At 32.4% G+C, this 22,555-nt stretch overlaps 1 protein-coding gene across 7 annotated transcripts in view; it reads left to right on the top strand.

The window, feature by feature from the left end:
* The window catches only part of Mier1 (MIER1 transcriptional regulator), a 58,369-nt gene that overhangs the window by 26,143 nt on the left and 9,671 nt on the right, over positions 1 to 22,555 (top strand). For all 7 annotated transcript variants that reach the window (XM_026409345.2, XM_026409299.2, XM_026409291.2 and 4 more), the window contains 7 exons: positions 3,392 to 3,553; positions 4,441 to 4,573; positions 6,467 to 6,531; positions 10,812 to 10,884; positions 18,155 to 18,306; positions 18,932 to 19,013; positions 20,224 to 20,318. In XM_026409345.2, coding sequence (XP_026265130.2) covers positions 3,392 to 3,553; positions 4,441 to 4,573; positions 6,467 to 6,531; positions 10,812 to 10,884; positions 18,155 to 18,306; positions 18,932 to 19,013; positions 20,224 to 20,318 — 762 coding nt within the window. The remainder of the gene's footprint in view (positions 1 to 3,391; positions 3,554 to 4,440; positions 4,574 to 6,466; positions 6,532 to 10,811; positions 10,885 to 18,154; positions 18,307 to 18,931; positions 19,014 to 20,223; positions 20,319 to 22,555) is intronic.

The raw sequence follows: 22,555 nt of genomic DNA on the forward strand, positions 1-22,555 counted from the left end.
TTTTGATTATTGTGAATGGTACATGGGGTGGCAATGAACATGAGTGTGCAGATATCTTTTTGATATGATTTCATCTCCTTAGGATATATACCCAGTGGTAGAGCTGCTGAGTTATATGGTAGTTCTTTTTTTAGATTTTTAAGGAACCTGCATACTGATTTCCATAATGGCTATACTAATTTACATTCCCACGAACAGTGTATGTCTTCCCTTCTCTTTTTGATGATAGCCCTTCAGACTGGGGTAAGATGATATCTCATTGTGGTTTTTGATTTGCAGTTCTCTGGTGATCAGTGAAATTGAGTTAAAAACAATATTTCTAATTTAACAGTAACAATAAATCATCATACCTCAAAAAAGTTCTTGAGTATAACACTTCCTTTTAGAAGCTAAGTAACCCTAGAGAAACCAGGTTAAAAACAAAAATACCAATCCTAACTTTATCTATAACTGATCTTTCAGTAATGTGTAGCTATTTGAAATTAATTTCTTTTTGCTAGTTTCTGTAAAGTGTATCTGTTGTAATCAAGTTGACCTGATTTTTCATTTTTTTTTCTGTTGCCACTTCCTGTCTTCTTTCTGTCACAGTTCTATACTGTTTTCTTCTAATTCAAATAGTTCTCCTTCAAATGCACTATACTGAGGCCACTTTTCACCCTTTCTGTTCTTCACTTAGTCAATATTGGAAGGATTGCTAAATTTTTCTTTGAGAAATGAATTTTTATGCAGTGAGTCACACTATCTTTGCATGCAAGAGGGAAAAATTTTGATGAGATCATGGATGTCAGACATTCTTCTTCGTAGTGGAATATTCAGTTAGTATATAATCTTTTGTAGGGTAACAAAATGGTGATAAGCATTATTAAAGAAAATATTCAAGCCTTACTACTTTCACTGGAAAGGCCGATTAGCTGATATCTTATACTAGACCTCTGAGATTAGTGATTCTCAAGGTGGTCCCATACTAGTACCAGCAGTATTACCTGGAACTTTTAAAAAAGAAAGATTCTTAGACACCTCATCTAAGTCCTATTAGGTTAGAGACTTGGGTGAGGCCTAACATCCTGTTTTAATAAGCCTTCAAGGTGGTTTTACTTCTTGTGAATAAGAACAACAATAGAGAACTGGAGGATATTTATTTGATAATCTATATCTTAGAGTAAATCAAGTGTTTTACTCTAGTCTAGAAGATGAGTTCAAAGTAGAGCACTGCCACTTAAGTAGTTGTGTGGTCTCTCAAAATATGTTAATTCAGTTTTAAAAATTTGAAGGTAGTTGGGCACAGTGCTGTGTACACCTGTAATCCCAACTATTTGGGAGGTTGTGATAAGAAATGTGAGTTCAAGATAGTGAGACTTCATCTTGAATTTTAAAACATGAATAAAAATTAGGGGAAATAGTAACATACATTTGGATGGTTTTGAGGATAAGCTAAATGTGGAACAAGATCTTCATGAATTCTTAAAGCCTATATAAATCTTAGTTGCAAACCACTCTACTAGTCGTTCCTGCTTGGGCTCTTATTCATACTGGTGGCATTAGTGACTCTTGTTCATAGTAGTAACTTAGGTACTGAACCTGCTTCTAATTTGGGATGCAAGGTGAGTTTAATATTATATGAGGTGGGATTAGGAGGTCTGGGTATTACAATAAAGTTTTTATCTCAGTGCACTCTGTTTGTCTGCTTGTTTTCCTCATTTGCAAATAAAGGTAGCAAACACTCCTTCTAGGTTTGTTTGTTTTTTGTTTTTTTTTTTTAAGATTATCTAATGAGATTGTGTAATGTTCTGACTGCTTAAGAGAGAGAAGCATGTATCATAGCTTCCTGGAACATAAGAGATACTTGATAACAACTATTTATTATTGTGTATAAAACTTTCCTTTTCTGTATCTTTTCTTTCTTCCTCTTGATTTTGAAGTTCTGTTTTACTAAGTACTGACTCCTGATTGGCCAGTTTCAGTGTCCTATACCAGATCCTTGGTACATGGGCCAGATCTGCATAGACCAGATCCTTGAACACCTCAAACACTATATGCTGTACATAACCATAGTGTAAAAGTTGTCAGTTAAGTATGTCAACTGGTCATTTCAGCTGGAGTGACAATATCTTACATGATAGTTAACACTTTTCAGGTTATACCTTCTGCAAATCCTTGGTTTCTCTTTCAGATACAGGATTACAAATTGGTTTCCATTTACAATCGGAAATAGAAGTATCAATTGGTATTTTTTTCCTGTAGCAAATTTTCAAATTATAAGCCAGATATGGTGCTGTACACCTGAAATCCCAGCGTTTTGGGAGGTTGAGACAGGAGGATTGCAAGTTTGAGGTTAGCCTTAGCAAATTAGTGATGTCTTCAACAACTTAGTGAGACCCTGTCTCAAAATAAAAAAATAAAAGGTTAAAGCACCACTAGGTTCAATCCCTAGTACACAACCCCCCAAAAGAAAGAGTTTCAAATTATAATTGTTAGATTACTTACTGAGTGTGGATTCCTGATGATGGGGGTTAATTTTTGTTATCTATGTGATAATATCAGATTTTATTTTACATTCTGACATACTCATTGTCTCTGAGCAATGTGTTCAACACATGGGTTGAACTGATTTCTTTCCATAAGTAAGGCACAAAATGCTGGGGAAATATAAAACATGTCTTATTTCACAAGTACCATTTTTCTGAGATTTAAACTGACCAACACTTCTGTTTTTGCTCATTGTGTGTTTATGTGTGTGTGTGTGGGGGGGGGGTTAAATAATTAGGATTAAACTTTTTATAATCATAATTTTGTCATGTCATCCTGATACTTATATCACTTCATTACTGATTAGAGTTGAGCACCTTCTACAGAAAATTGGCATCATTTCACTGAATAAGGATATATCTATTTCATCCACAGAAGGTTTGTTTGTTAGGAGGATTAAAGAAGGTTCCTGGCTAAGGCACCATTGTGTACTGATAAGTTTATGGACTTTTTGAGTTAGCCAATTTAAATCTGGCTCCATGATGTGTAACTTGTGATTTTGAAGGAAATGTTTACCTGTATTCTTTTATCTGTGAAATGGAGATAACGGAAGAGTTCCATAACATAGATGGCAAGGATTGCTCAAGTAAATGATTCTGGATTATGATAGCCATATATTTGTTACGTAACTAATATATTCAGTATCGTTCCTGCATATGTTATCACTATTTTTCAGTGATTTGGTTGGAATTATAATTGATGATGTTTATATGAATATTTAAAAGATTTTAGGATCTAGGCTTTAGAAATATTTTACCTTTTATTATTTGAAAATTCTTGATGTTATCTTTTGTATAGTTGTGGTATAGTCTACAAATAAGAAATCACCAATTTCAGAAACTGACTTTTATTTTGGTTTATTTAGGAAGGCGACATGCCAATTCATGAACTTCTCAGTCTTTATGGTTATGATAGTACTGTTCGACTACCTGAAGAAGATGAGGAGGAAGAAGAGGAAGAAGAGGAGGGTGAAGATGATGAAGATGCTGATAATGACGACAACAGTGGCTGCAGTGGGGAAAATAAGGTAAGGTTATACACTGTACAGTATTTGCCTTCGTATTGGTGGAGGATATATGTTCTAAGACCCTTAATAGATGACTGAAACAAAAATACAAAGCTCTTTGAGGTTTGTAAATTAGGTATAATAAGAGATTGAATGTTAAATTTTAAAATATTATGGAAGTTTATAATATAATAATAAACAGCAATTTGGTCATTGTCATCTCATATTTCTTTTCAGTACCTTTTCTCAATCATATGAGCTTACATAAATTTTTTTTAAGTTATTGCTTTTAAGTAATAAAGCAAAATTGGCAATGTGTGTTCATTTTTCTGTTTTTGTTTTTTAATATAATCTTAGATGTAAGAAGAGGTTCACAATTGCCATAGGAAGTTTCTTTACCCTTCAGTCAGGTCTGTTGGCACACACTGGTAATCCTAGCAAATTGAGAGGCTGAGGCTAGAGGATCACAAATTTGAGGCCAGCCTCAACAATTTAACAGGATCCTAGCTCAAAAAAATAAAATTAAATTTAAAAATCAAAAATAAATAGAAAGGGCTAGGATGTAGCTCAGTGGTAGAATAATCCTGAGTTCAATACCCAGTATTGCCAAAAAAAAAAAAAGTCAGTTTCTGCATTCTTCACCCAATTTCCCTTAATTTATGTTAAATAAAGATTAATTGAAACTGAGAAATCACTGATATAGTACTGTTAACTGTAGACTATTTGAATTTCGCCAATTTTTCTACTAATTTTCTTTTTCCTATTCCAAGGGCCAAACCACAGCATCATGTTGCTACTAGTTTATTTTAGTCTTCTAGTTATATTTAAAACAATCTTTGAACACCATGGTGTTCCATCTGCAGTGCAACTGTGTTCTTTACATCTTAAATAAATTTATTATTTCATAGGAAGAGAATATAAAGGATTCATCAGGTCAGGAGGATGAAACTCAGTCTTCCAATGATGATCCATCACAATCTGTTGCTTCTCAAGATGCCCAGGAAATAATTCGCCCACGTCGATGTAAATATTTTGATACAAGTATGTGATGTTTTTAATATAGTTGGAATATAATTTTTACTATTTTAAACATTACCTGTGATTCTAATGTGTCTTTCACTATTCGGTTTGAATTCATTTATTCTGATATCTATTTCAAAATTAAATGGAGTTTATTGTAGATTCTTTGTTGAGCAATGTTAAGGCCCTTTTGTCAGTAACTATATAGTAATTATTATATCATGTACTACCTCATTGGATGTGTTCCTTTTATTTCTTGTACTCTTTCTCTTAGTTTTCCTTTTTTCCTTTTGTCTCAGCCTTTTTTAGGTATACTCATGTATCACTTAACAAATGAGATGCATTCTTTTTTTTTCCCTGTTTTTTATTGGTGCAATATAATAGTTCATAATGATGGGATTTGTTATTACATATTCATATATGCACACAATGTAACAAGATAATTTTGGCCAGTATCATTTCCCAACAACTAGAATATGTTCTGAGAAATGTATTATTAGGTAATTTCTTGGTTGTGAGAACATAAAGAGTGTACTTATATGAACTAAGTGGCTACATCACCATATACTCTTATGGGACCACCATAATATATGCAGTCTGTTGTTGACTTAAATTAAGGTCATTATGCAGAGCATGAGTACATTGCTTTGTCCACCCTTGTGGCTCCCAGGTCTAAAGAAGTGGTTGATCTTGAGGTAGAAACATATTTGTATGTTTCATCTAAGTCCACCATGTTTCATTGTAAGTCCACATTACTCTAGAAGATAGCTTTTTGATAAGAATAAGTCAGCTGCCAATATTATAAAATTGTTTATGGTCTAAATTTCAGTACTTTAAAAAGGAAGAAAATTGTGTGAAGAAAAATAACCTCATGAAATGTTGTAAGGAAATAACTAAATTAAACATGGCTACTACTTTATGTGATTGATTGTTACACATTTAATTTAGAAGTGAACTTAGTACTGCTAATTATAATTTTTGTGAAATAATAATTGTGAGTTTTTAATCAAAGATGGTCCAAGTGAAAGTGTTAGTGCAAGAAGATATTAGTTACTGAAATAATTGTTAATTTTCTTTAAGGAAAATGTTGTTTTTCCTTTAAGTTAAATCAAGATCCACTTGCCAATGTTTGATTAAAAGTAGGATGCTAAGTGGCTACTCTGCCTCTTTGAACAATATTTATTTCAAACTTCTAATCTGGTATTTCAGTTATGCTAGATATGTAGAAAATATACATATACCTCCTATCTTAGCTTCTCCATGGCAGGCTTACGTTATTTTTATGTGTAATATCTTTTTGAACATTGTGAGCCATTTTAGATTTGAGAAAATACTGACACTTTAATAATTTTCTATTTTTTACCCTTTTGTGTAAATGCATTCTTACTCCAGAATGTAAACAAACAACAGCTTGCCACTTCTGAATAAAATGGAGGTTGGGAGTATTGAGGTCTTTCAGATGTAACCCTTATTGCACATGTTCCACCTTATTGCACTAATTTTGTAGTAAATAAATTAGTTTTCCAAGAGCACTGTTTGGAAACCACTATTTTATCTAGACTCTAAGAAATTGAAATAATGTAATTTATTCCATCACAAAGCTGTTGGTAGCAGAATGAGGAGGATTAGAAGCAAATTATCTTGACTCTAAATCAGTTTTCCAGAAGTCTTTATAGGAAATCATTTCCTCAGAATATATTTGTCCTAAAAAGTTATGGGTTTTTTTTTTTTATTATTTGCTTTTTTATTTGTTTATTTTGATGAGAGAGCAATATTGATTAAAAATATCTTGGCCTAACACAGCATATGCCTTTTAACATATCTAAATTTTTATGTTAAATGTAAAATTATTTTAAAGACACATAGATGTAGACAGAATAACTAACCATTTTATACTATTGTTATTTATTCTAGATAGTGAAATAGAAGAAGAGTCTGAAGAAGATGAGGATTATATTCCATCAGAAGACTGGAAAAAGGTAAATAGAACCATATTTTCCCAAAACTTAGATAAATCAATATTTAAAAAGCCAAATGTAATTGTTCTTTTATTATGTATTTTGGTAAAATTGATGTGTCAGCCTTTTGTGACAGGTAAGCATTTGGTAAATGTTCAAATTTCCATTTAAAATGGTCAGATAATCTTCTTTTAGTACTAGGGATTTGTATTAGTGAGGATTCTCTACAGGAACAGAATCAACAGGAGATAGATGGGTGGATAGGGGTGTGTGTATGTGTGTAATAACCACATATATGTGATTATGAAGAGGAGTAGTAGGGATTTGTATTAGGGTTCTCTAGAGGAACAGAACCAACAGGACGTTTATTTATTTATTTATTTATAATCATATATATGTGAGTATAAAAGGGAGATATATTAGATTGACTTACACAGCCAGAAGCTGAGTAGTCCCTCAGAAGAGTGAGTGAAGGAACTAGAGTTTGATGTCACAGCAGCAATCAAGAAGCTATTCAAGAAGAATCAAGCTTGCATCTGCTGCTGCTTTCTTGTTCTTCCAACTTTTCTTCCCATCCAAGCCCTTCAACTTTTAGTTGGTACTACATACTTTGGGTGGGTCACCAGTTCACTGTTCCAGATGCTAATCATTTGTAGAAGCACTCTCATCAACATCCAGAATCTAATCAAGTTTACAGTTCAGATTAACTCTTACAGAATTGAATCCAGGAATACTTTATCCCTGAGCTACATCCCTATCCCTTTTTATTTTGAGACAGTGTCTCACTAAATTGTCCAGGCTGGCCTCAAACTTGCTATCCTCCTGCCTCACCTTTGCTGGGATTACAGGTATGAGTGCATGGGCCACCATTCCTAACATTTTAGGTCTTCTTTGTTTTTGTTTTTTGTTGAGTCATATGTGGGATTGAACCCAGGACCTTGCACATGCTAGGCAAGCACTCTACCAGTGAGCTACATCCCCAGCCCTTGTCTTTTATAAAATAAAATGATAATATGGAAAAAAAATTGGACTGTGCTAAGCAAGTCAGTACTAAAAAACCAATTTTAGAAATCAAAATTTCTGAACTAATCCTGAAATGATGCTTAATTGGGCTCTTATTGCCCTGTAATAAATATCACATATGACTTTTTAAAGGTATATATATGGAAAACAACTGTGGGAACTTTGATATTTGTTAAATAAATGTTGACAGTTTAAATTGCAAAATTTTCATTCTGTATCATTTTATAAAAGGAAAACTCTCAGAATGATTGAATTTAATGTTATTTGTAATTGATAAGGCTATTACGTAAAGAAACATTTGGCTTCTGTATATACACAAATAAGTCAATTTCTAAAAGGAATCTAAAGTAGTTTTTTTTTTTTACAGGATATATATTATTATATAATTAGCCATAATGTTGAAGAATTAATTTTAAGTTGTTGCAGAGAAGTTGACCTCTTAAGAAAATCTATCAAATGTTACATGGACTTGGTTAAAATCATTTACACAGAAGAAATGACATAATTCTTGTTGAAATAGAGGACCTTGTTCATAGATTATCTTGTTGAAAGATATTTGCTTGATATATCCTCTTTTATTTTAAAAAAAAAATCTAGTTGACTTTTTTGTTTTTCGTCTTCCTGGGTTTGATTATAAATTTAATGCATGAACTATGAAAAGTCAAGATTCTTAAATCAGTTAATACTTTCAAGCCATTTCCATGTTTTTGGTTAGATTTTTTTTTTCTCTAGAAAAAAATCTTTTTTTTAAAAAAAGAGCTGATCCTTTTGATGATTAAAATAGGGAAACATTTTAGAGTTTCTGTTGGAAAGAGGGAAGTAGTCAGATGTGCTTGGATTGTACCACCTAAAAATTCTTGCTTCAGCCAGAATTGATTTAATTATGGGTTTTCAAAGGGACATTTCTCATAGGCATAGACACACATTGTATCTGTTAGCAAAGGTATAGAGGCTAGATAACTTTGAGTAATTATTGGTGTCTGAAGAGTTGGAAAAGCATAGATTGTACATTCAGAAAGTGACTGAATACCTGTAATTTGCATAGATATTAAGAACTTTTCTCCAGAAGCTTAGTTTTTTGCTTCAGGAATGGAGGAACATCCTTTGCAACATGTTATATAAGTACATATATTAAGTGTTAAATTGAATGAAAGCAACAAAAAAGATGTAAAAGTTAGAAAAGAGATATCACTGGAGGCTAGAATGCTCAAGGGCAATTATCCTAGCATGTTTTAATTAACTGGAGTGAGTGATGGAACTGAAGACAAAAAACAAGGATCATAAAAATTACTACCTGTTGGAACTAGTGTAGTTAATGAAGAACAGAAGTTTAGAGAGGGAGAACTTAGGAGAGGTGAAACCTTTTTTATTGGGGGGTTATTTCTTCCTCAGGAAAAATTACATAATAAAGCAGGCTATAGCAAATGTAGATCATTTCTTTCAGTATAATTTTGTTATAGCAAATAATGTCAAGATTGAGAGATTTGTTTTTTAAAGGTTTATAAGATGAAGTTGGATTTTAATAGAACTAGGGTAGTAGAATAGCTTTTAGGTCAAACCTGAGTTAAGTTGTAGCTGTAGAACTTACTAATTCTGTGTTCCTGAATTTAGCTTCATCTGTTCATAGATTATTTGAGAATAACAATGACAGCCTTATGGGGCTTGATGGAGAGTAAATGAAAGTTACATATAAGATATCTGGCACATAATGACCTCAAATGCAATTTCCCTTCTTTTCTATATTACTACAGAACAAAGCAGGTGAAAAGAAATATTCTGAACTTAGTAGACAAAAGGAAGTATGGTGTTTTCATACTAGCTCAGCTATTCCCAATCATGGCTTCATGTTAAGAGTCACTTGGAAAACTTTTAAACATCACCAGGGCCTTTATCCATATATTATTTAATTGGTCTAGAACAGATCCAAGCATTGATATTTTTACAAGCACTGCCAGGGTTGATAACTTGACTATTCTTTGGTAGGCATGGGTGACTAAAGTTAAAAATAGGTACAGGGAATGACAATAAAAAACTCTCTTAATAGCGGGAAAAAAAGAGAATTCCTATATAATTGCAGAGAAAATTTTGTTCTATACAATATTCTTTTTAGAAAACTAATCATAAGAAAGACTGGTTTTCCTCTATAGGTACCATAATAACTATTACATACAGTATGTTTTTGGAGTTAAAATAGGTAAAATGAAGTTCTAACATCAGTGGGATAACAATAACAGGAAAGAACTTTTCAAATCCTAAGAGATAAATAACTTCCTAAACCATGATTTTGTGTCTTTCCTGCCCTAGACTTTATTTTGAAAATGTCAATTAGTTTGTTTCCATCATTTTGCCACTAGCCAGAAGAGGGGTTTTGTAATCTTGATTCTCATGAATTGTTTTTTTGTTTTGTTTTGTTTTGTTTGGTGGTGCTGAGGATTGAATCCAGGGCCTTGTGCATGCTAGGCAGGCACTCTAAACTGAGCTATATCTTCAACTCTGGTTCCCATGAGATGTGAAATCTCATTAGTGTTGATTTTCAGTTGCCTTTCTGAATAGCCAGTTTCACCTAATCTGATAGGACTATATAGATTTGATTACCAGATTTCCTGTGATAATTTAATTCTGATTCTATGGAAGTTCTTTTAAATTTTATATTGATTTAATAAAAGTTAGACACTAACCTGCTTATCCATTTAGTTTGGAGTTTGATCCATTTGGTCTCAACAGAGCTTTATACAAAACTTCCATAACCCTAAAGCTCTGCTTCCCAGAATTAAGTTTATCTCCGAATCACCTAGAGAGTGTTAAGATACTGAGTTCTATCACCAGCATTTCTGGTTCAGTAGCTATGACATGGGACGCAAGCATTTGGGTTGCCAACATTTCCCAGGGAATGCTGATGATGCTCCTAAAACAAATACCATATTTTAAGACCACTATCTTAAATATAGATACTCTAGAAGGAAATGCTGTACTTTCAGGTGCTTTGTGATTATCTGATTAATTGAATATAGAATTCACTTTTCATTTTTATTCATTGTCTACATTGCATTTCACCCCATTGTTATTGCTAATATATTCATCCAATCATATCCAAGCTCTTATCTATTATTAACTCATTCATCCTCACAATACTGCACTGAGGTAATTAATTGGCTGTATCTGTGTTTTATGACAGAGAAACCAAGGAGAGCTTACTCAAGAAGATGGTTAAGCTAGAAAATGAATATAAAATCTATGTTACTAGCTCTGACTATTGTTTTATGTTATTTTTAAAATAGGAGATTATGGTGGGCTCCATGTTTCAAGCAGAAATTCCAGTTGGCATTTGTAGATACAAAGAAAATGAAAAAGGTGAGTTAGTACTGAACTTACATAGCTGCTTAATCTGTTAAGGTGATGAACTGTTATTTTATATTTAAAAAGAGCTAAGAACTTGACAGCCTACTAAATAACCTCATTGGTTTATGAATGAGAGCCCTGTATTATATTAAGAACTATAATCTACTGTTTTCTAGTTTTGCCCATATAAGTCTAGCAAAACAAAAAGTGAATGCTTTTTTGTTTTTAAGTAACTTAAAGCATCCCAACTATTTATTTTTTAAAACAAAAATTTTAGAAAGAAATTTGATATTTTAAATGCTCTAACTTTATCTTTTTTAACCTTATGAAGGAGACACATAAACATTTATTTTAAATTTAGTTTTTTAAAACAGGCTACTTTGTGTCAAAGGTTTAAAAATAAACTAGAGAGTAAACAACTGTGTTTTTGGTTTTTGTTTTTTAAAAAAAAAGCTTATTTGCTTTTGAAACTTATGTTACTGAAAAAGATGACTTTGGTATTTGTGTTTTTAAAATGATTTGCAAATACAATTTATTTTCTTAAATGAGCTCATATACAGTGTAACATCTCTCAAAACTTGACATTTTTCTTCATTTGTTTTTAGTCTTTTCCACATTTCACCTTTATGTACAGAACTCTTTAGAGTTAGGAAGTCTTTTGTCAGTTTATTTTCTTTTGCTTATTTTCTTTCCCTCCAAAAACTTATTTTATGTTTTAAAAATGTATATACCCTCAAAGCAGTCAAGGAAACACCAGAGGCCAGTAAATTTTTGTGACATAAATTTTGTTTTGATAGACCACTTAAATGTTTACCACTTTCATTCACTTTTCAAATTCTGGTAACGTATAGGACTTGTTATATGTTGAAATTCTGTGCATATATTCTGAGAACATGTTTTAATTGTGTGCAGAAATGAATCATCCATTGGCTTTTATATTTACTTTTTTTTAAAATTTTTTTTTAGTTGTAGTTGGACACAATACCTGTATTTATTTATTTTTATGTGGTGCTAAGAATCGAACCCAGGGCCTCACACATGCTAATCAAGCACTCTACTGCTGAGCCACAATCCCAGCCCTATTTACTTTTTTTTTTTTTTATTTAAATATATGTGCTTTACTTGTGTAGTGGATAGTACCATGGATTTCTTTTCTTTTTTCTTTTTCTTTTTTTTTTTTTTTTGTTTGTTTTCTCCTGCAAATAAATGAAGAACTGAAAATTCAACCTTTGTTCCTTTTTAAAATGTGGCTAATTTTGGCTTCGTGTTTTCAATTTTAACACTATTTTCAAAGCAGATACACATGATTCTTTTTCAGGAAAAGATATGGTTTATGAAGCACTCTCATTTTAAGAGTTTGAACATATTGGAATTTGCATGGAAGATTAGACTTAGAAGAGTGACCTTGTTTTGGAGGGGTCACTGTGGTATAGGGCCTTTCCTCAGATGCCAAGTTCTGAAAATGTAGGCTTTTATCAGGATGCCCAGAATTTGTCTTCATTTATGGTACCTCTGTACACAATCTGAACCCAGGAAATCATTTTGTAAAGTATCCTATACAATTAGAAATAAAACTTGTCAAAAAGGTAGTGTTAACTAGTACTAGTGCATTATTATGGAAAATAAATTGTAGGATATTTTTCATGTTTAATATAAACCTAGACTTTTTAATAAAAGTGTCCCCCAAACCAAGATATCCCCTTATCTTTATTATAGAGATTATATGACAGATAGATCAGCAGTCACTTTTTTTTTTTTTTTTTTTTTTTTTTTTTGGCTACTAGAATTGAACACAGGCATGCTTTTAACACTGAGGTAGCCCTAGTTCTTTTAGCATTTTATTTCAAGATAGAGTCTCACTAAGTTGTTGAGGCTGGCTTTGAACTTGCAAGCCTTCTGCATCAGCCTTCCCTAGTCTCTGGAATTACAGGTGTGCACCACCAGGCCTGGCAGAATTCTCCTTTTCATCAGTATCAGAAAACCACTCTCCTGATTATCCTGGAGGGTTACTGACACATTTTTTCCTCTCTGCCCTTGGATATTCTTTCTAATAGAAACACTTAGACATTTGTTAGTTACAGTCATATTTCATGCATGCTTCTTTGAACCTGTATCTATTTTGGTTACAAAATCTCCTTAGCTACCATTAAAATTTTCTTAAATTTATGTAAATTATAATTTATACTCAACACAGTATACAGTCATCCCTTGCTATATGTGGGTGTTGGTTTCAGGACACCCCCTCACCCTGACCTTGTGGATACCAAACTCTGCAGATGCTCAAGTACCTTATATAAAATGTCATAGTTTTTGCATTTATCATATGCACATCTTCCTATATGCTTTAAAATTATCTCTGGATTACTTCCAGATACCTAATATAATGTCATTGCATTTAACCAGATATATCAAGAAGAAAAGGTTTGTACATACTCGGTACAGTTTTTTTTAATTCCAAATATTTTCAATTCATAGTTGGTCAAATCCACAGGTGCAAAACCTACAAATATGGAGGGTCAACTATATTATAACCATTTTTTTATCCATCTGTGTATCCTTATTGCTAAATAGTTGATTTTTACTACATAGGTACTTAGTAAAACATTTGGTATGTGAATTAATAATTGGGTACAGAATGGTGTTATCAGAACTGGATATGTAGTTTGTAATTTCGATCAGTACCCTTAGATACATTGGCCTTAGATACATTATTTATTTTTCTCCTTATCTATAAAATTACAACAGTAATATGTATTTATAGAGTTTTGTGATGTTTACAGGTGAAATTTTCTGTAGAACAAGCTCGTAAGTGCTTAGTAAGTGGCATTATTAGTCTTATACATTGTTTAGTTTTTACCAGCCAGTCTTCAGAAAGCATCAGTTGACATTTGATACCCTTTTGCCTGCCAGTGACAAAAATCCAGTTCAATTATTTTAAGCAAACAGAATTACTGGGTTGCTTTACTGGAAATCTTTGCTGATCTGGCTTCAAACACAACTGGATTTAGGGAGCTCTTATGCTCCCTTTTTGATTTATTGTCAGGCAGTCTAAGATGCCTGTTGGGAACTTTTACTTATAGCATGAGAGCCAGCAAAAATGAATTACCTCATCCCCTGGAACTCCCAACAGAAGTCCTGGAGAGATCCCCTATTGACTTAGCTTGAGTCGTGTACCTGACCAGAGGAAATCACTATGATCAGAGATGAGTTTATACTCTAGTTTGCCCTTGCCTGTCGCTCATTTATCTGTTCCTGGGGCTCTTGGGGTATTATAAGCCCTATCCAAACCGTAAGAGAAAAGGTTTAATTCTGAAAGAAATGAAAAAATATCCTACTGTTCATACGGTATTTTTCAGTTATGCTTTATCATTTCTCCCACATGCTAAACTGAATAAACACTGTGGTTTTGTGAGAAGACCAGATAAAGAATAATGTTAAACAGTCTACGTTGTACAGGACAGCCCCTCACTACTAAGTACTATCGAACAACAAAAAAAAAATGTCAGTGCCAAAATTGAAAAACTTGGACTAGATAAATTGAAAATGATGGGGCTGGGGATGTGGCTCAAGCGGTAGCGCGCTCGCCTGGCATGCGTGCGGCCCGGGTTCGATCCTCAGCACCACATACAAACAAAGATGTTGTGTCCGCCGAGAACTAAAAAATAAATATTAAAAAAAATTCTCTCTCTCTCTCTCCTCTCTCACTCTCTCTTTAAAAAAAAAAAAAATAATGAAAATGATGGACTGTTTAGGAAAATGAAAAAGACAAGGGAAAGGAGCATTCATTATGTTTTCATACTTATATGACAACTTTTAGATGGCCAGGAATTATTAAGTAGTGAGTAAAAAAGGACCATGTAAATTGTATCTAAATAACATTGTGTGAATTATTTTTCTGTGTTGTTTTTGAGATGGGATCTCACTGTTTCATTGACAGGCTGAATTCATGGGCTAAAGTGATCCTCTGCCTAAGCCTCTTGAGTAATTGGAACTACATACAGGTTGCTTTGTGCATCTGGCTCTTATTTTTATTTCTTAAGTAACTGAACTAGAAAAGTGAATAAATGCATTATTCTTAATTGATACAAGTTGAATATACCTTTTTCAAACTGTTTGGGACAGAAGTATTTCAGATTTCAGAGCATTTTGGATTTTGGATTTTCCAATTTGGTATGCTCAACCTATACTAGGATTGTTAAAACAGGCAGTTTATTAAACCTGTTGGAAAAAGTTACATAACTTAAAGACCATGTCAGTTAATCATTATTGTTACATTTTTAAAATGTGATTTCTGCTGTGTACCCCATTATTACACCAAAGTACTGGTTCTAGATCAGCATTTTCATCCCTAGCTATTATATTGGATTAGATAGAATTTTTACTTACGCATTAAAAATGAAATACTTTTAGTGATACTGGCAGTTAATAAGTAGACATTTATTCATTGAAAATTAGTATCCTAGATGGTGAAAGTTCATTTATAGTTTTGTAGTGGTGGTCTGTCAGTTTCCTATGTCATTTTTTTTTTCATTCTCAGGTCAGAATGCATAGTAACCCCCTCCAGTTTCTTGCATGCAGTCCCTGCTATCCCAGCCACACATGGTGGATTTTGTGAAATTATTTCAATGATCCATTTTGCTTATTTAACAAGCTTAATTTGATTACCATCAATTTTTCAAATTGTATTGGGGAAAATAAAACAGCTGAAATGAGACATGTCAGTGCCTTGCTGAGTGTGGTCTGTAGACCAGCACCATCAGAATCATCTGTGAATTCATAAGAAATGCAGAATCTGGGGGTCCTATTTCATACCTATAGAGTCAGAATCTTTAACAGACAGCAGGAGTACTTCCTCAACTTGCCTCAACTTACTAGTGAATTCTTGCCTTCTGAATTCAGTCATTTTATGATCACATGAGATCGTGTTTTCTAGTAATATAGTTGCATATATTTGTGCTTGGCTTTTAAAAGTTCTGTTTAGATGTGGCAGTTGATTTAGAATGAAATAGTTTCAGAAGATTGTGTCACATTTCAGTGATTAAGATCTTAAAATCCAGCAGGCTTATGTCATTTAATGTAATTATGATGAAGAGTAATTTTTTTTCCATTCTTTTGATGGTTTTTTGTTCTCATCTTATTATACATATAGACATTATTTCTCTTTTGGTCTTTGCTGTGTTTTATCATAAGAGTGGAGTTTTGAATTTTTAGTCATTCCATAACACATTTCATTAAAGGCTCCTATTGACTATGTTTTATTCAATCTGTTGTCAGAGCTTACATATTTTATTTAAGTGTAAATTTAATAGGAAGATCATTTGGTCTGTGTCTGGAATCAGTAAAGGTTTATTCTCTTTGTAAATGTCATTTGTTCTCGCCTTATGGTCATTATTGAGTTCACTGTAATTGTGTAAATGAAGTATATTATTCAAAGGTTTTTGAAATTCATCAGGGCTAGCCTATTGTGTTTAGCCACAATTCCAAGAGTCTGACTTTTGTGATTTGGTGCCATCTGGTGATGGCAAACTTGACTTAAGTAAGACTATATTTATATTCCATGACCCCAAAATATTGATAGTGATAACAGAAACATCTTCCAGGTGGTTTGTGTTTATGTCACAGGCCTAAATGGGATGATATAGCTGGGAGAGCACTTGAGACTCAGGGATCCAACTTTCTGAAATAGCCTTGTCCACCCCCAGAATAAAAGTAATCTATATTGTGCTGTTTCTGAAGAACAGACTTGAGAAGAGAACAGAAATCAAGAGCAGTACTCCAGATTCACTCTTGTGGGAATTTTTTATATTTACCATTTAGAGTTTAACTAGAATTATAGCAGCCAGTTAGAAAAAGAATGATGTTTTTTAATGATGTTTTTAGATACCGTCCTTTGTACTTTAAAGAAGAGTATCTATTTGGGGGAACACCAAAAAAAGTAGAAAATTTTAAGGAAATACATGTGTTGTTGGAAGACAAGGTAATTTATGTGGAACCACTTAAAATATTGCTTGGTACATAGGGGATAATTAGCTGTTAATTCCTTTTCATAGTATAAAATTATTGATGTTAAATTTTCTCTCTCAAGTGGGTTCCTTAAATGTCTGGAATTTTAATAGTTTTTTTTTTTTTTTTTTAAGAGGGAGAGAGAGAGAGAGAATTTTAATATTTATTTTTTAGTTATCAGTGGACACAACATCTTTGTATGTGGTGCTGAGGATCGAACCCGGGCCTCACGCATGCCAGACAAGCGCACTACCGCTTGAGCCACATCCCCAGCCCATGTCTGGAATTTTAAATGACAAAAACCATTTAAAATCTAATAAAAACAATAAAAACTCTAACTGTTGTGCTGTATCTTCACCCTCACAACCAAACTCTTCTGTAAGAATTTTCTGCTTTATTTCTTCACTTTCCATTCACTCTTCAGACTGCTCCATTGTGGCTTCTGTTTTCACCTCAGTACAGAAACAGTTCTTACAATATTTACCTCCTTGATAATAAATCTAGTAACTTTTTCAGTTTTCATCCTGGTTGTTCAGTAAGATTTAATCAATCTTTGAAACACTCTTCTCTTGGCTCCTAAGATGCCCTACTCTTTATAATCTGTGTTATGACTGTTCCTTCTTAATTTTCTGTTTTCAACTTTTTTTGGTAGATACATTAGTAAGTTGACATGTAGAATTCAATTATGACTTTTATGGAAGTGATATGTATACATTATAATACGTTGTTGATAGTTGTAGAAAAATATGAAAGTGACAGTAAAAAATATTGCTCCAAATCTCACCACCAAAAAATAACCAGTGTTAACATTTGCTGAGCATTTTTCTGACATTGTTTCAAAAATAATCACGGCTAACATCCATTGAGCTCTCATACATTAGAACGGTTTTAAAGTGCTTTAAATTCTTATACCTTCACAAGATAGAGTTATAGTTATCCCACAGATAAGAGGAAGTAACTTGCCTCGGGTCATATAAGTAGTAAGTGATGGAGGCAGAATTCAAATGAAGAGAGCTTTGGAATTTGGGAAACTTAAGGAAGGTCAGATTATATCTGAAGGGCCCATAAAACAGTTCCTTATCTCTGTGTAGAATGCTTAATTCAATTTGGCTGTAAATATTACCCAAGAAAGAAGTGAAGACAAGTAGTAAGACCACATTTTACTTTTTAGTTTTCAGCATTTTGCTATTAAGTACAAGCTATTTGTTCAATCATATGTTTCAATACAAACTCATCAATTTTGGGCAGTTTTCATTAACATTTTATTTTATTAATTTAGTATATGAAAATGATGATCAGCTCCTGTGGGACCCTGAGTACCTACCAGAAGATAAAGTAATTATATTTCTTAAGGATGCATCTAGAAGAACGGGTGATGAGAAAGGTGTAGAAGCAATTCCTGAAGGATCCCACATAAAAGACAATGAACAGGTACATGAATAAGAAACAACTTTAGAATTTTTCCCAAATAAGTTAGCCATACACATTTATAAATGTAAATGTTTTTCATCTCATTTCATTGTTGTTAATTGTGTCCCCCAAAATTCCTATATTATTATTAACAGGGAATCTGAGGTTATAATCAGTGTAAGACTTTACCATACTTACTACATTGGAATGATTTCAACTCGAATTAAAAAAAAAAAAATCTTGATGTTTTATTTTGCCTGTACGTACTTTTGATACACTTTTAAAAATACCTTTGCCTATCCCTGAGAATCTGGATATTATCAAGTTGGGATACTCATTTGAGATATTTATATACGCGGTAAGACCAGCACCTACTATATCTTTTTTATCATTGTTTTTTTTTTCCTTTTTCAATTTCTAAATTCCTAGGGTTCTATGGCTACAAATTAAGAGTACTTATATATTCTACTCTACCCATTTAGAATATCAACACTGACTTCATGTTTATTTTTCTTTGGCGCTATGCTGCATTCACTAAAACTATTCAGAAAAGATACAGATAACTACTGGAAAAGTCTTTAAGAAATTATAGCAGTGAACTGAACTGTTCATAGTCTGGATCATACATTAAGTTTTATTTTTCTAGGCTTTATATGAATTGGTTAAATGTAATTTTGATACAGAAGAAGCATTGAGAAGATTAAGATTTAATGTAAAAGCAGCTAGAGGTAAGCATAAATGTTAAATTTTTATTTGTTTTAATGATTTGGCAGAAATTTTAAAATTTAGCTCTTCAGGTTTACCTAAATATATCCTAAACTTAATAATACTGATTTTTCTGGATTTAATAAATATTTGCACAACATCAGTGTTAAAGAAGGCCTTATGGGAATGGGATTAAGTCAGTCTTTTCTTTTTTATAGGGAGGGAGAAAAGTCTGTTTAAGTGAAAAATATAAAAAATATAATGCCTTATAATTTCAGAATATGTTTGTAAATATTTTATTATTTATTGGTAATATTCATGTGAGCTAAATAATATAACAAATGTTGCCTTCACTTCGATCTCTTGACTAAAAGTAACTTGGCTAAAATAACTCATAAGTAATGAAGTCATAACTAAAATGCAGATTTTTACTGTAGATATGGCTTTCACCTTTACTTATCTATAGTTAAGTAACAAGTGAGAGATACTTATTTATTCAACAAAAATTTGAGGGCCTTCTGCATTCTCAGGGTATAATTTTGAACCAAAGTCTCTGCCTTCGTGATACCTAGCAGGCTAGAGAGAGAAATAGTTATGATGAGTTCTTCCAAGAAGAATTAGGGGTGCTATTACAATCTATTGTAGGTAGCTCCATGGAAGAATGCTTGCCTAGCATGTATGAGGTGCTAGGTTCAATCCTCAGCACCACATAAAAATAAAATAAACATATTGTATTCATCTACAACTTACAAGAAAAAAATCTGTTGTAGTTAGACTTAACCTAGCTGAGGAGAAAGTAGGATTTTAGAGGAGGCTTCCAGAACAAAATATTTTTTCTGGCATGTAAAAGAATTGTCTAGGTGAAAGAGGGGATAAGTATTAGGTCAATTGCAGGGAGTAATTCTTAGCCAACCTGTTACCATGCACAGAGTCTGAAGTAAGAAATAACTTAGTAAATTTAAGCAATTGAAAGTGGATAATACAGTTGGATCAAGAAGAATTAAGGAGAAAGTTGAGGCTGGAGAGATAGAGACCAAATCATTCAAAATTTTATTAAAATCAGGAGTTTTTGTCACTTTATCTTCTCTAATGATCTATACTAGAGCTAGGGAATAAAGTATTTCCCTCATTTTTTACCAGAAAGTTAGATTTATATTTGCAGTTTTGTTTCCGATGTGCAACATTTGAAACAATATTACTTACCAGTCCCCGCCCCCCTTCCCTTTTTGTCAGAGGAATTATCTGTTTGGACAGAGGAAGAATGTAGAAATTTTGAACAAGGGCTGAAGGCCTATGGAAAAGATTTTCATTTGATTCAGGCTAATAAAGTAAGTAATGATGCATGTTCTCATTTTTACAGAAAGAAAGTTAGTTTAACCCAAATAATTATATTATCTTAATTTGCTGTATTTTTTATGCTAAAGTTTTTATAATGAATAATATAATTTTGTAAACCTCTTGACATAAATTTGCCAAGTGACTGTTTTTAGTGCATATTATTGGAAGTATTTGAGAATTGAACTCAAGTATGTTAACCAATTTCTGGTTGTGGTGTTTGTGTGTAATGCAATTACTGACAGCTGTTTTCTGACAAGTAGTGTGTCTGTCTGTCTGTCTCTCTCTCTCTCTCTATCTCACTGGGAATTGAATCCAGGTCCTCCCCAAAGTTCTCTGCCACTGAGCTACACCTCCAGCTCTTGTTAAAAGATGTTTTAAGGAGGGTCTTTTAAATAATTTTGAAATTTTGAAGCACTTTTAACATGACATTCTTGACAATTAAAATATTTATTACATTTGCATAATTCCTGAGTGGTTTAAAAATCACATTATGTTTTAATGTTTCAGAGGCATCTATTATTTATGGTGATGATAAATTATCACCATAAATACCATAAATAGTTAGTTTTATTTAGCATGATTATTTATCATTCTATATTGATAATATAGTCTCTCTCTCCAAAGAATTTCATAATTACTTGCAAATTTGGGGGTTTAATTATTGCAACTGAATTCAGATATGATTTTTAATAATACCTACCCAGTGATAGTATAGGAAAGTAAGTTGTTTCTGTGGGAAATTAGGACAGACAAAATAAAGACTCAGAATTTAAATATAGGAAATTAATCTCTAAGCTTATGAACATCATATTATTTTTAGCAAATTCAAGAAGCTTAGCTATACATATTTTCTTTTATATCGTAGCTTGTGTAGGACCATTTTGAAAGTGCCTAGCCTTATGGCTGAAGCTCTAAAATAGTCTTTTACTATAGTCCTCTTTTTTTATGCTTCTATGATCAGATAGTGTTCACTTGATTTGTTTCACAACATATTTAACATTAATTAGTTCATGTTCACTAAAAAAGAGTTACTTACAAATTCTATTAGTTTATTTTTCTTAATCTTGATATACATTAATTAGTTCATTCCCAATTACCTTGTGTTTTGGTAATTAGCAGCAGACTATGTAATAAAAGAGAATTTTTGAGTCTTAGCATTTAGGATAACTTAAAGAATAGATACAGTTGGTATCAAAAAATGTATGACCCTAATGTGTCCAGATCATCTGATAATCTCAAATATTATCCACACTCGAGGAAAGGACTATATTGTGCCAATGATTGGCTGTTTGTGTGTTTCTGATTTTTTTTTAACCCATTACTTCATGGATGAAAGGGACATTTCTGATCAGATTTTTCTATTATTTTTGCTTGAATTCAAATACTATTAATCAAACCATGCTAGATTACCTGTAGAGGGCATCCCTAAAATGGTAACTGATGTAACTAGCAGAAGCACCAACCCCTACCTATACAATATCTTTTTTTTTTTTTAAGGAGTAAGAACTTCCTAGGTGGCTTGAAACTATGAGCCAAAAAAGTCTTAATATTAAGTCTCATCAAGAATAACATCTTGTTTCTTTATAAAACATTAGATAAGATGATCTTTTAATGTTATAGAAGTCATCTGACATATGTACTAGTTACTTCAGTGAACAAAAGGAGGACAGTAATTCCCTGAGGAAGAATAATGGTTCATTGAAAATATCAGGACTTTATTTTTATACTTGGAATCAAACTTCAGATCTTAATCATAATCTATTATGAAGGCTTATTTTGTTGAAGTTTTTTGACTTGGCTTAAATCTGAGAAATAAGATTCTTTTCGAGGCAAAAAAAAAAAACTTAAGAGGTTGATTTTTTTTTTTTAATCATATTGCTTTCATTATCAAGAGAAAAATGGTTCAAAGTTGTCAAGTGTAAGCAGAGAGGAAGAAAATATATATTGGATAAGGAAAGTCTGCTTCAGGATCAGAAATTTTATGGGTTAAAGTACTATTACTATACATTCCAAACACTAATTCATATTCCCCAAGCAAAATAATGACAAAGGAGATTTTGTCAGTATAATTTGTTAATCCCCACAAGTCTTGAACATTATATGAGAGGGGATCCATTCATTTACACACATAGGTACAGCACAGTAAGGCATAGGAGTGACTTAGTAAACAAAGCATAAGCATAATTATAATCACTTTTATCACACTGGCATATCCTCAGACTTTTTA

The sequence above is a fragment of the Urocitellus parryii genome, chromosome 11 (genome assembly GCF_045843805.1).
Source record: "Urocitellus parryii isolate mUroPar1 chromosome 11, mUroPar1.hap1, whole genome shotgun sequence".
NCBI classification, from domain to species: Eukaryota; Metazoa; Chordata; class Mammalia; order Rodentia; family Sciuridae; genus Urocitellus; species Urocitellus parryii.